The sequence below is a fragment of the Podarcis filfolensis genome (genome assembly GCF_964270895.1).
Source record: "Podarcis filfolensis genome assembly, chromosome: 13".
Classification (NCBI taxonomy): Eukaryota; Metazoa; Chordata; class Lepidosauria; order Squamata; family Lacertidae; genus Podarcis; species Podarcis filfolensis.
The window spans coordinates 18,456,264-18,470,235 of record NC_139615.1 but is presented as its reverse complement, the minus strand read 5'-3'; the positions used below and the strand labels follow the sequence as shown (position 1 = coordinate 18,470,235).

Here is a 13,972-nt window from a genome sequence, read left to right as displayed (position 1 = left end):
GTTGATGACGACAACAACAAAAAGACAACAAAACAAAACAAAACAACAACAGGCTGGTTCACACCAGCTGAGAGATTTGGCTTTGGGATTAGGAGACTCAAATATTTGAAAGTGCTTTTTAAAACAATCGGATCAAATTAGCTGGATTAATGAGTGTCAGGGGATCTGTGAATTCATTCTGGATGAGGAGAGGGGAGAACGGTTTTCTGCATCCTTCTTACGTTCTAATAGCTAAGGGCTTTCCTCTTGCTTCCTCCCCCCTTCACTAACAGTCTTATTAATTAATATATTCAATTAATCAGCTAATTCATTTATTTGCCTTCCATTGATTGATTGATTTATCCACCCATATCTCTCCCCCGATCCCTTTTGTCTTCTGCATTTCCCCTTTCTCCATTCACAAGTATCGCCATCAGGTTATCTTTCTGTCTCTGCAACAGACTGAAACAGGCAGGTGGATTTATGCAGTCAAGATAACCCAGCCGTAGAGAACAGGCTTTGCATGCAAAACTGCCCAGCTTCAATCTCTGGCATTTCCAGGTTACAGCTCTGGCTGGGGCTGAAGGGAGTTAGGAGTCTAACACACCTGGAGGGCACCAGATGAAGGAAAGCTGCTCTAGAGACCTACAGTGCAGCTCCCATCATCCTGAGCCATGGCCGTGCTGGCTGAAGTTGATGGGAGTTGGAGTCTCACCACTCTGGAGGTCCACAGCCTCTCCCATCCCTAGAGTAAACACTTACTGAGCTTTGGACCAGTGATGTGAGTTGGTAGAGGGCAGCTTCCTACTCTCTATGGCAGGAAGGGGAAGAGGATGGGCAGGGGGACTAGGAGAGAGATTGAGTGGGGAGGAGTTTCAACAAATGGATTATTATTATTATTATCATTAACTTATTACCATTCAATTATTATTACAGTATCTCCATTTATTAATCGCCTTCTACACAATCATCTCAAGGCCGTCACCTACAACAGAAACAGCCAAAGTGAGGTTTTAGGGTTTTTTTTAATAAAATAAAACCAGCCAATGCCTTTAAAACCAAACTTAAACAATTTAAATTAGACACTTGTGGCAAAACATTGGGAAAGTGTGTTGGAACAAACATGTATCCAAATGTTTCTGAAAAGTGCAAATAGTAAGTTTCTGTCTTATTGGGAAAGGGGTGCTATTCCAGAGTACATGGGTAGCCACACTAAAAGTCTTGTTCTGAGTTACTGAAGAGTAGGCTTCTGAGATACAGTGGTACCTTGGTTCTCAAACTTAATCCGTTATGGAAGTCCGTTCCAAAACCAAAGCGTTCCAAAACCAAGGCACACTTTTCCATAGAAAGTAATGCAAAATGGATTAATCCATTCCAGGGTTTTAAATACAACCCCTAAACACAATTTAACATGAATTTTACTGCCTAATTGTGTGACTGTAGTATATTGTTTATTGCTTTCATTTTATGGATCAATGAACAATATACTACAGTCACGCAATCAATCAATCAGTAGCTGAGCTGGGTTTGACACAGTCACAAAAACAAAACAAAAAGAGCCACAAAAACAAAAATGCAAAATAAATAGCAAAAACAGGCAGAGCTCAGCATAACACTCAAAATGGAAGTGTGGCACTCAAAACAGAAGCATAACACTCAAAACGGAGCACATTTGGCTTCTGAAAAAGTTCACAAACCGGAACACTTATTTCTGGGTTTGCAGTGTTTGGGTTCCAAGTTGTTATGAGTACCAAGGCGTTTGAGAACCAATGTTCCACTGTATGTGGAATTTGAGGAAGAAACTTTCCTATAGATCATGGGGAACTAATGGACCATTTCCTTTGCCTCAGTATGGTAAGGGTGGGGTAGGGGCAAGATATCTGGGTTCTGATCTGGCAGCTACAGGCTTCTGTGAAGAAGGGATGCATGCATGCACCATCTCAGTATTAGCCTTTGGTTGCTGCAGTTTTGTGTTTCTAATTCCTCGTAGTTGTGGAGACAAACCCTGTTTGGGTCATTACAACTGAAGGCTTAGAAATTAAGGTGACTACATTTGTGGGTGGGTGGATACAACTGGGTCCTCAAAGATATAGCTCTGTTCATGCTCTATAACCATGAACATGTGGATTGTGGATGGGGGGGGAAGGGTTTCACCTGCAGAACCCACCCCCTGCCCACCCATTCACCAAAATATCTGAACAGAACCTGAGGGGACAAGTTGCACCTGCATAGACTTTGGCTGCTCTGGTGGGAACCCTATGAAAAACGGGGTCCCCAACCAAACCTGTAGAGCCTCAACTGAACACCCAAAGGGGAGGGTGGCGGCAGTGGGCATGATCCGATGGATCATGAATGGTTGTGCTGCCAACTTCTGTTTGCCCTCAGCCAGCCCATACCTGCCTGCCTTCTTTTTACAGCATGTTCAGGGGGTGGTGTTGCCTGTCAGTTCCCCCTCTCTTCAGTCTCAGTACTGCCCTTGTCAAACGCAGCAGGGAGGAGGAAGATGGGGGCAAACCTAGAGTTAGCTTGCTCTGTCCCCTCGTTGGCTCTGGCGCCACCTACTGCTGGCCTCCTTGCCTTCTGCTCCACCAATGGTTCACCAGCCACCACAGGTACGTTTCCACATCTCCCCTATCCACACCTTTCTATCCAGACATTGGGGAGGGAGAGAAATGCCCCCAGGAATTTCTTATTTGTGCATTTGGGGATGAAAATGTGGGTCCTGGCTTTATGGAGCCAGTGTGGTGGTGTGGCTTTGGACGGAGGGGGAGGGGAGCTGGGTTAGGTGTGAATCCCTGCTTGGTCTATGAAGCTCAATTGCTCCCTCTCTGATCAATTTACCTCACAAGATTGTTGTGAGCAAGGGTGCGCCAACTTGAATATGCGGGGGGGGGGGGGCATAATTGGTCACATGACACAAGACAATACCCTTCATAATTGATCACAATACACACTATTTGAATGGCATTGCCCATGAATTCTGGGGAGGCCTGGCCCCCTAAAATATTATATGGGGGAGCCAAAGGGACCTCTGCCCCCCAAGGAATTGGCACCTATGCTTGTGAGGGCAAATGGGGCTAATAGCATCAGCATAGAAAGCCTTGAGCTCCTTAGGTGAGCTATGAGTGAGAGGGGAAATGAATGGAGGCAGCACCCAGGTAAGCACCGGGAGATCTGATCCGAGGCCTCTCTCATCTTTGCTTTCCTAGTAGTGCTCAGTCCTTCAAAAACCGTTTAGAGGCCCATTACGTTAAATTAATTATGTCTATAACAGATGTCTCTGGTGCCAGAGGGAAAACAAACACATTCAGGGAGGCAACTGTGGCGCTGAGCTAGGACTCGAGTGCGGGGCCAGAGAGGCCCCAGACGACCACCCAGGAAGCAGCAGGAAATGGTGTTAAATGCAAAAACTGCACATGCTCAGAGTCTTTATTTGTTATTATAAAAACAACCCCGAGAGTTGCTTTTTTGCTCGCTTATTGCAAGCAATATCAGCAACGTGGGAGCGGCTGCGAAGCATGAAGCAGCGGAGGTGGCGGGAGAGCGCAAGACTGTTAACGGTGCGCCTGGCCGGGCTGCGCAAAGGCGGCCCCGGGGGGTCTCCGGTGACCCGCCTCCGATCGCGGGTGTGGCGAAGGCGCGGGAGCCGAAGCAAGCAGCCCGCGCGGTGGCAGCGACCTGCCCAAGCCTGGGGCTGCACCCGCTCGCGTGCAGCTGCCCGTGGGAAGCCGCCGCCCCTGCCGTGGGCAGCTCCGGGAGCGAGGAGCGCAGTCCCGGCCCGCGGGTGAGGGGGCGGGAGTTTGTGGCGGCGGCGGCAGCAGCAGATTCCCTCCCAGCGCCAGCGAGGAGGCGAGCGCTCTGACTGCTGATATGTAGGTCAGGCTGAGCCTCACAGCAGCAGCTGATCCACTGTGTGTGTGTGTGTGTGTGTGTGAGAGAGAGAGAGAGAGAGAGAGAGAGAGAGAATCGCGTTTATCTATCCATCTCTCTTGTTTCCGCCCTCCCTACTTCTATCTGACTGCAGCTCCATCTTTCTCGAGATGGGAGGGAGTCGTGTGTGGAGGGGTCATCTTCTCAGAGACACTCTTGTTTCTCTCTTTCTCTCTCTTACTGATAATAGTAATACTAATAATAATATGTTCATTATACCCTGCCCATCTGGCTGGGTTTCCAATAGAATATTAAATATTAAAAACACAATAAAACATCAAACATTTAAAAAACTTTCCTAAACAGGTCTGCCTTCAGGTGTCTTCTAAAAGTCGGACAGTTGTTTATTTCCTTGACATCTGATGGGAGGGCGTTCCACAAGATAGGTGCCACCCCCAAGAAGGCCCTCTGCCTGGTTTCCAGCGACACCAAAAACAAGTCCTGGAGTCCTGACTCAAAACACCTTCCTTAATCCCCACACAGAGCCCATCAACTATTTGATTTAGCTATCCATGGGCAGCTGCCCCCCCACCTAAATTAAGTAAATCAATAAAAATGCTTAACTGAGGTCCTGCCCCCCCCAACATGAAGCATGCCCTCCCTTCCATAAATCCCATGTAGCTATCCCTCCCTTGAAAGCACAATTTCTTCCTGTTCAGTCCATCCCTATAGGAGCCCATTCCTAGGGGCTGTGGGGCTTCAGCCCCCACAAAGTTGATGGGTACTCCCATTCAAATGGTGTGGGTGCACTGCGTCATGTGATCGGTTATGTGGGGCAGGGCTTACCAGGACCCCCACAATATATTTATTCAAGTTGTCACCCCTGCGTTAGCTACATTGTTCGTCCTTTTTCATTCTGCTCTTCCTCCAAGGAATTTACAGTGGTCTACAAGATTCTCCCTCAGCCCATGTGATCAGTCACATCCATGCTGCACATTTAACGCACGTGGCTTCCCCCAAATAATTCTGGGAATGGTATCTTCTTCGCAGTGCTGTGAATTGTCACACCATGAGGGGTAAAAACTGCAGTTCCTGGTATTCCATGTGCATTAGGGACCCCAACCATTAGGTCCAGTCGTGGCCGACTCTGGGGTTGTGGTGCTCATCTCGCTTTATTGGCCGAGGGAGCTGGCGTACAGCTTCCGGGTCATGTGGCCAGCATGACTAAGCCGCTTCTAGAGAAACCAGAGCAGCGCATGGAAACGCCGTTTACCTTCCCGCCAGAGCGGTACCTATTTATCTACTTGCACTTTGATGTGCTTTCAAACTGCTAGGTTGGCAGGGGCAGGGACCGAGCAATGGGAGCTCACCCCGTCGCGGGGATTTGAACCACCAACCTTCTGATCGGCAAGTCCTAGGCTCTGTGGTTTAACCCACAGCGCCACCCGCGTCCTTCATTCCATGTGCATTAAATGTGTGTTAATGCATGGTGTGCTGGGATCATTGTCACTACAGCCCTGTGAGGTAGGATAAGATTTGCCTACTGAGCTCTAGAGGCCGCATGTAGGATTTGAATCTGGTTCTGCCTGCTTTAACCACTACACCCCACACTGGATTGATAAAAAGAAGGCAATGGGGAAATATTTATTCATCCTGGCTTTCCTGAAAATAGAAGCATCAGGCAGCTTGATTTTTTAAAATAAAAAAATCCATAACTAAGAATAAAAGCAGATTAAAATACAATATAGATTATGGTTTCAAAAACAGCAGCATTAAACAAATATTCAAAAAGGGGGGAAAACCTCACGCCCTTGACAAAAACCCCCTCCCTTTACAACTGGCCAAACTCCCTCTCCCTTTCCACCTGACCAGTTATCCCCTTTACAGCTTGCTCAGGACTTTGTCCCTCTCCCTTTACACCTCACCCCCTCCCAAAAACAAAACCCCTTCCCCTCACAGCTCCCCAACCCCCTTTTCACACGTTGCCAAACTCCCCCCCCCCATTTACATCTCACCACCATTGTTGGTGGTGGTGGTGGGGTGGAATGAAAGGGAGAAAGCTCCTTCATTCATCCTCCAGCCCCTCTGCCTTGGTTGCCTCTCAAAGAGATGGAGAAGCCAGCATTCATGTAGCAAAGCAGTGGTGGGAGCATTGGGGCGGGGTGGGGTGAAAGAGAGAAAAAAGCTTTCCCCCCCCACCACATTTACCCCTGCTGTTGCCACACAAAGATAGAGAAAGAACCCTGCATTTTAAAATGCAGCCTTTTCTGCCTTCTTCTGACAGCAGCAGCCAGTGGTAGCACCAAAGAGTGAGGAGGGGTGTGTGTGATCACCTTTCTTCCCCTCCTCCCTACCAGCGGGAACTGCCTGCTTCCTTGCTTCCTCCTCATTCTCACTCTCAACTAACTCATTTCCATGCTGTTTGACTTGTAGTACGGCGTAGATGAGCTACAGAGGAACAGCCAGGGCAGGCTGCTGCAGCCCTCCAGCGTCTGTCCTGCTCTGATGCTTTTTCTTCATCCTCAGATGTCTTGTGCTGCTGAGGCTGTATTGATGTGAGGTGCACGGCAGTGCATGATGGTTGCTGGTTAGTTGCCCTGCCCTGTTCCGGCTGTTCTTCTGTCGCTCGCTGGGGCCACCTGCTCGCTTGCTTGCCAGCCAGCCAGCCAACCTACCTGGGCTGACCGCTTGCAGTTCTGTCACCACACTGCAGTTTACAAAGCCACCTATTGGTGGCCACACAAACAGGAGTGTGACGACATCTTTGCAATTTTATTATAGAGGCCACACACAGTTAAAAGTGGTGTATGTAGAGCTATGTCTGCATGTACAGCTGTACGTTTTCTGAGGGAAGGGAATGGATAGCTCTGTGTGTATGTGTGTGTGTGTGTGTGTGTGGGAAATACAGTGGTACCTCGGGTTACATACGCTTCAGGTTACATACGCTTCAGGTTACATACTCCGCTAACCCAGAAATAGTACCTCGGGTTAAGAACTTTGCTTCAGGAGGAGAACAGAAATCGTGCAGCGGCGGCACAGCGGCAGCGGGAGGCCCCATTAGCTAAAGTGGTGCTTCAGGTTAAGAACAGTTTCAGGTTAAGAACGGACCTCCGGAACAAATTAAGTTCTTAACCTGAGGTACCACCGTAGAGTCTCAGATGCATCCTCATTCCTGGGACTAGTGATGCTTTCAGTCCTTGAAAGGCCAGCAAGTGTAACCAACTGACCCCCCCTGACCCCTCCAGCCGCTCCCTCTGGCCCTGCCAGCTGCCGTGGGCACAGATTGTGGTGTCTAAGCCTGAGGCAAATTGTCAGATTGCCTGTAATCTGTTTGTTTGTATGTTTGCGGAATGGGAAGGGAGGGCCCAGCGAGGCAGATAAACACTTCCCTCCATCCACGTCTCTTGTTGTGATGCCTCGGGCGGCACCAGCAAGCAGGATTGGGTGTGCCGTGCTGTTGCTCAGAGCTTTGGTGTCATGCAGAAAAGCTGTGGAGCAGCTGCAGTGTGTGTGTTTCTGCGTAAGTGTGCACGTGCGTGCATGCGTCAGGGGTGGTAGAGGAGTAGAAGAGACAGAATTAACACTGCCAGTGTCCACTGGAGTCCTGATGCCCCTCCTTTAGCACCTGAAGGTTGGGAGATATTCAGAAAAGTCAAGGCATCCAAGAACCTCTTCTTAAAGATGTGTGCAAATTTCATTGTTCGGTATTTGTGTGATGGGATTCTGCAGCTAGGCCCAGTGCCCAACTCTTCGTTTTCTGTGTCAGTAAAAAAATAACACGTGCCAGCCTTTGTGCTTCCAAATTCTCAAATCCTGAGCGCTGATGAAGCTGCACGGCATGCAAGTTTGCACAGAAAGCTTGATTTTGTGCATGTCTGCTCTGAAAGAAGCGCAAGTGTGTTTAATTGGGCTTAATGCCAGGTACATGTGCACATAGGATTGTAGTAGTTTTCATGTTTCTTCTCATTTTATCTTCAGTGTGCATAGTGTTTTGCAATGCACAAATGCTTTAAGGAGCTTATGATCTCAAACAGGTGGGGGAACCTCAATATGTAGCTGACCTATGACTCCCCATCATCAGCTCCTGCAAGCATGGTCAGTAGGCAGGGATGGTGGGAATTGTGGTTCAGCAACATTGGGAGGCCCACGGGCTAAGGGAGACAGTGGAGGACGGAGGGGGATAGACAAAATCGTAAGCAAGGAGACAATATGCAATTATTTCAACTGTATATACTGTCCCTCAATGATTTGTATACAACAGATACTTATATGTAATTTAGCTTACAGAAAGTGGGCTATGAGGACTGAAGGATGGTGTGGTATGAAAGCCTACCCAGGGAAATCAGGTTTTGAAGGACGGATTCTAGACCCTGTTCCTGCAGAATTGAGATTGCAATAGATGCAGTATTTAATTTACATCCCACTTTACCAAATAGCTCCAAGTGTCTTTCAATCTTCTTTTTTTAAAAAAAAGAAGAATCAACAACACTATTAAGCATAAAAAAACCCACAACAAACACAAAACTAGAGTTCAAAAGCACTTTGCCAAACCCCAAAAGATCACACACAGATATGTAGACCTCCAGAAGGCTGCAGCTCATAAAAATTCACCGAATGTTTTCCTGGAGTGGAAGTCCTTTCATGTTTCCTGAAAGATTTGAAGCTCTGGCTGTGGCGGGCCTTTTAATGCATTTTTGATATTCATGGCTCACCTTTCGTTTCTGAAAGAAAACCCCAAGGCAGCTAACAATGGGACAAGCATAAAATGCAGCCAGCTTCATCCATAAGCAATAAAATCCACACTGAAGCAAAGCAGAGGGGAAATATTGCCCCCCGCAATTTCTCTGTAGAGTTGGATATTCAACAGCTTCAATTATTATTATTATTATTATTATTATTATTATTATTATTATTATTTTCTCCTTTCCAAAAAGAAAGAGGCAAAAGTTGCCCCAACAAATTCTATGGAAGGAAAGAAGCATGTTTGGAGGGTTTGTTTGTTTGCAGTGAGGAGGTATATGGGAATAGGGCAAAAGCAACATTACAGGATAGAAAGTGTTTGCAAGCAAATGGCATGATTTGAAGGCTATGCAGGGAGGCATAACTACTGAGCCCTCTGTATACTGCCTCTTAAACACATCTTCTCATTCATGAGGCCTAGAAACTTGGCAAAGGAAGGAGGGTTGTGCAGCTCATGTTTGATGACGACGACACGGATTGTCCTGTTTCCCCAGACGTGCTGATAAACTACAGGCCAAAGATCAGCCGCCCCATTCCTTTCACTTCTTTTTCTCGTCTCTGCTCTCGCTCCAGGCATTGCTGTTTCTGGCTAGCGTCTCAGGCCTGTGCTTTGCCATCAGCCTAGTTCTCATCTGTGTCTACCTGATCCGCTTCTGCTGCTGCAGCAATGAAGATGACGAGGAAAGCAAGACGCAAAGGGTTTGCTGTGTCACCTGGAGCTGTGTGGCGGCTGTTATCGTCTGCTGGTAAAGGGAGACTCCTATCCCCCCCCCCCCGAAAGCTTGTCAGTCCTCCAGGATAGAAATGGTACTCCTTACAGAAGGGGGAAAGGGCAGAGCGAAACATAAGGTACCAGGGACCTTAAACAAGACACCTGGCAGCAGAACCCGGTAGCTTTACTTCTTCCTTGGGGTAGTTTATCGCTCACAGAACTACAATTCCCAATACCCTTCATAAACCAGAGTTCTAGGATTCCTTGTAAAGTCATTGGCTTTACACGTATGATCTCTCGGTGTGTTGTGGCCTGCTTTGTTCAGTCCCTCGGTGTTTAACCTGAGGTAAACAACCTGAGATCTGAGCTGGAGTCTTCTAGAAGGGAAAGAACTCCAGTCCCGTTCTACGTCCCCCCCCCCCCCCCCCGCCCGTGAGCCTACAAAGGAAAGGCTGAAAAGCTTGCGCTCCCATCCAGACCTTAACACTGGAATATTATTGCATTCCCTGCTTCTTTCAGGCCTCTGACGGTTCGCTCCTGTCGTCTCTCACACTAGATGCCCATTCGCCCCCTCATCATCTCCACCCCCTTCCCCCCCCCGAACTGAAGTCACAATGGGTCTCTTGTTCCACGGGGAGAATAGGAAATTGTGTCCCATTCTCTCTGTCCCGTCACAGCCTCGCCAGGCCCCTTTTGTCTGTTTGTTATTCCAAGCCCTGAACTCCTTGCAACACACACACACACACACACACACACCCAGCCCTGCCAACAACAGTTGTCTCTGCCGTCATTACCCTACCCCTAGAGCGTACACACACACACACACACACACACACACACACACTCCTGGACTTTGCCGTAACGTGCAGGATTTGAAACACACCATTGTCGTTCCCCTCTCTCAAAGTCAGAAATCCCCTTTGCCAGAGGCCAGGAAAAGCGTACCCTCCCAATATTTCACAGATGAGAATTAGGAGGATTGTGTACCTATAACAGTTAGGGTGTATATGATATAACAGTGTTTGAGTTGCTCTACAAACACACTAGCTGTGTTCTGTCCATATGAAACACCTCTACAGAGTCACTCTCATTTTCGTGAATTTGCCAAAGCCAAAGCTGGCTGTGAACAGCACCTACTGGCCAGTACTGTGACGTCACAAATCTACTCTTCTCATACACATCCCCCCACTTCCACGGAGCAGGTTTGCAATGCCTTATCAGTTTTATTTATTTATTATCATATTTATATCCCACCTTATCTCCAGGTAGCTCAACATGGCATGCATAGTTCTCCCTGCTCTCAATTTTATCCTCACAACAAGCCTGTGAGGTAGGTTAGGGCTGAGGCTGGACGTAGCCCAAAGTCACCCAGTGAACTTCATCGCTGAGTGGTGATCTGAGCCTTGGTCTTCATGGGTCCTAGTCCAGCATTCTGACCACTGCACCACACTGATTAAATTGACTGTGCTTTAAAACAAGCAAATAAACAGCACTGAATTAATGTTTCGATGACTAAACATACATGCTTCACTTAAAAATAAATAAATCCCAAAGTGAATAACCTACCGGAATCCTAGCAAGAGTGATGACAGTATCTGTGTACACACCAAGCTTTGAAAACACATCACCCACCCACCCAAAGAATCCTAGGCACTGTAGCTTACGCTTCGCAGAACTATAGTTCCCAGTAGCCTTAAACTACAGCTCCCAGGTTTCTTGAGGGGTTGGGGGAAAGAACATGCTTTAAACCTATGGTGCGTATGGAGCTGTTCAGTGGTGTATCTCATTTTTCCCTTGGGTTCCTTTAAAGAAAGGAGAATCTGCTAGTTCTCCTGTTGTTCTTGCTTATTCCCACATCAAATGTCACTACCTGAGTGCTTGTCACTAGCACAGCCTGTTAAAGAAAGTGCCCCCTGCCTGCTGTACACTGTATTCATTCATTTACCATGCAATAGCATGTTCTACACTGGTTTCCGAAGGAGGGTGTGCGCTGGTAGAATAATCATGACGGTTTCCTTTTTAGAAAGCTTAAGGATGTCTTAGCAGAATGTTTAAGCTCCAAATGGATCTGGTTGTACTTATTATAGAAAAGTAGCAACTCAAACACGTTCAGCAGCATTTACTAACTAGGCACCAGCAGATGGAACAGAAAGTAGTGCAGTTGCCATTTCTCGTCCAAGTATGTGCCTTGACTTGCATGTGGCATGGGTGCTCAAAGCAGGGAGGCATCTGTTCCCCACTCTGATATTTAACCATCAGAGGCCTGAAACCTGCATAACTAGAGTACATGTATGTGCATACAACCACAACGTTGTACATAAGCATCTCAGACATGTCCCCAAAACATGGAACATGTTCAAGATAAATAGGATGCTTTGCCAAGGACAGACAGCAGGACACATAGCAACTAAAGCTCATAAATAGGATCAGTTGGGACCAAATGACAGGTGCTGTGGGAGACCTTAAGGTGAATTTCATGTGTGTGTGTGTGTGTGTGTAGAGGCTGTTGGGACACTGCTCAGTGATGCCGCATGTCAGTTTGGCTCTCAGAATATCCAACTTTAAGAAATCCTGGTTCCCAGTTCTCCCTTCCTTCCATTTCTGCAGCCTTTTAGATCTTGTTCCCTTTCTCTAGCATGGTTCCTTCCTTTCCCCTCCTCTGTTTTAAGCTCCTTTTTTGATCCACAAGACCCCAGCCTTCTTCAGCAAACCTAGAAACTCTAAACTAAAAGTACCTTTGTGCTTAAAATTCTTTCTCCACCCTCATTTCCTCATTTTAAATTGACAATGATGTGCATCTCTGTCTCTCTCTCTGTCTCTCTGTCTCTCTCTCTCTCTCTCTCTCTCTCTCTCTGTCTCTCTCGTATATGCAATGACTAACACTCAGTACGGACAGATGGATGTCTGTGTGCACTACATGGTCTCCAAACCAATCTTTACAATATTAGTAACAAGAATGTCCTTGATCTTTTCATTCTCCTCCCCCTAGAAACATGTTGGGTATGACTTTTCCCCTTAGACTACACGCGCGCACACATACATCACAAAATTTACAAAGCCTTTATTAAACTGACAGTGTCAAGTTCTTTTAAGTTCAGAGACTGTTGGATGACTGGCCCAGACAAGTGAGATCAGCAGATTTGCCCTATGATTCCTAGATTCCTCACTCAAAAATGAACTTCAAGGAGCTTGGCAGATACAGAAAAATGAGCCTCTCTGCAGATCCAATTCTAATAAGAACTTTCACATTGACAATGAGGCCTATTGTAGGGTTCTGTTACCTCTGCCTCTTTGAATATTCCCCATGGCAAATCTGTGGGAGTCCCAGTTAATATTTTTTTACCTTTAGTGCCATCAAAAGGCAGTTCAGTGATGAAGCGAAGGACAATGGAACCACCACGATGATGTTACAGAGGGTGATGGGCCTGCACACAATGCAGCTGTTTCTCTCCCCCTGTAAAATTTTGGTGCATGATCATAATAAGACAATTAGTAGTACACACTGGCTTGGTCTGCATGTAATACGAAGCTAAACTATGGCTAGGTGTGAATGAATAAACATAGAGAGAAAATTGTGGCTGCTTCACGCTGCCCCATCCAAGCTACTGGGAGCTAAGCTGCGGTTTGGTTTAGTGATTAGTCTGAACTTAGGCTCAGGGTTTGTCTCCCACAAGCAAACTGAGAGCAGGAAGCCAAGAAGGACACTTAGTTATGGTTTGTGGTTTGTTTGGAGGAAAACAAACGACAGCCCAGGTTTGGAAGAAACATCAAGCCAAACCATTAGCACCCGGTAGTGTGACAGCAACAGTACTGGAGGAGGAGCAAATGTTTTTTTCTAAATGTGCACCAGCACTCTTCCTCATCCTCACTAAGCTGTAGCTTGGCTTAGTGTTATGCATGAATTAGGCTGCAGAACAGAAATAGTTGGAAATGTGTAGTCTCAGGCAGCAGTTTCCAGTACTGTGGTACCTCGGGTTACAGACGCTTCAGGTTACAGACGCTTCAGGTTACAGACTCCGCTAACCCAGAAATAGTACCTCAGGTTAAGAACTTTGCTTCAGGATGAGAACAAAAATCGTGTGGCGGCAGTGCGGTGGCAGCAGGAGGTCCCATTAGCTAAGTGGTACCTCAGGTTAAGAACAGTTTCAGAACGGACCTCTGGAACGAATTAAGTTCTTAACCCGAGGTACCACTGTACCCTCAGCCAATGAAGGCAGGCAGGCAGCCTCTCTCCAGAACACCAAACACACAGCCCTTTTGTCACTGTGCCACCCCTCCTCAGCAGCTGGCTACTCGGGGTCCCCAGACCAGCTCTTGTCAGGATACCTGACGTCTCCAGGGATGGCATCTTAAAGTCAGTGCAGAGAATCCTGACCTAGATGGATTCAGCATAAGGCAGCAGCTTCCTCTGTCTCTATACACGCTCTCCTCTTTCTACCGGAACCCAAACGCTGGAGCAAATCTGCGCCAATACATGTCCCCCATTTTCTCATTAGGGAAAACCAGCTCCTTTCCTCCCCTCCCCGTACCTTCTCTTCCCAAGAACACCCCATCCCTGTCCTGATTTGACAAGGGTCGCATCGGGGTTCATTCCCAGCCGCTTTGGGAACGAGCCCAGCAACCACAAAAAAAATAAGGCTCCCATTCATGCCAAGACTGTACCCATTCATG

General features: G+C 47.3%; 1 protein-coding gene across 2 annotated transcripts in view; it reads left to right on the top strand.

The window, feature by feature from the left end:
- The window catches only part of TTYH1 (tweety family member 1), a 61,523-nt gene that overhangs the window by 13,592 nt on the left and 33,959 nt on the right, over positions 1–13,972 (top strand). For both annotated transcript variants that reach the window (XM_083580174.1, XM_083580173.1), the window contains exon 2: positions 9,163–9,335. In XM_083580174.1, the coding sequence (XP_083436300.1) occupies positions 9,163–9,335 (173 nt within the window). The remainder of the gene's footprint in view (positions 1–9,162; positions 9,336–13,972) is intronic.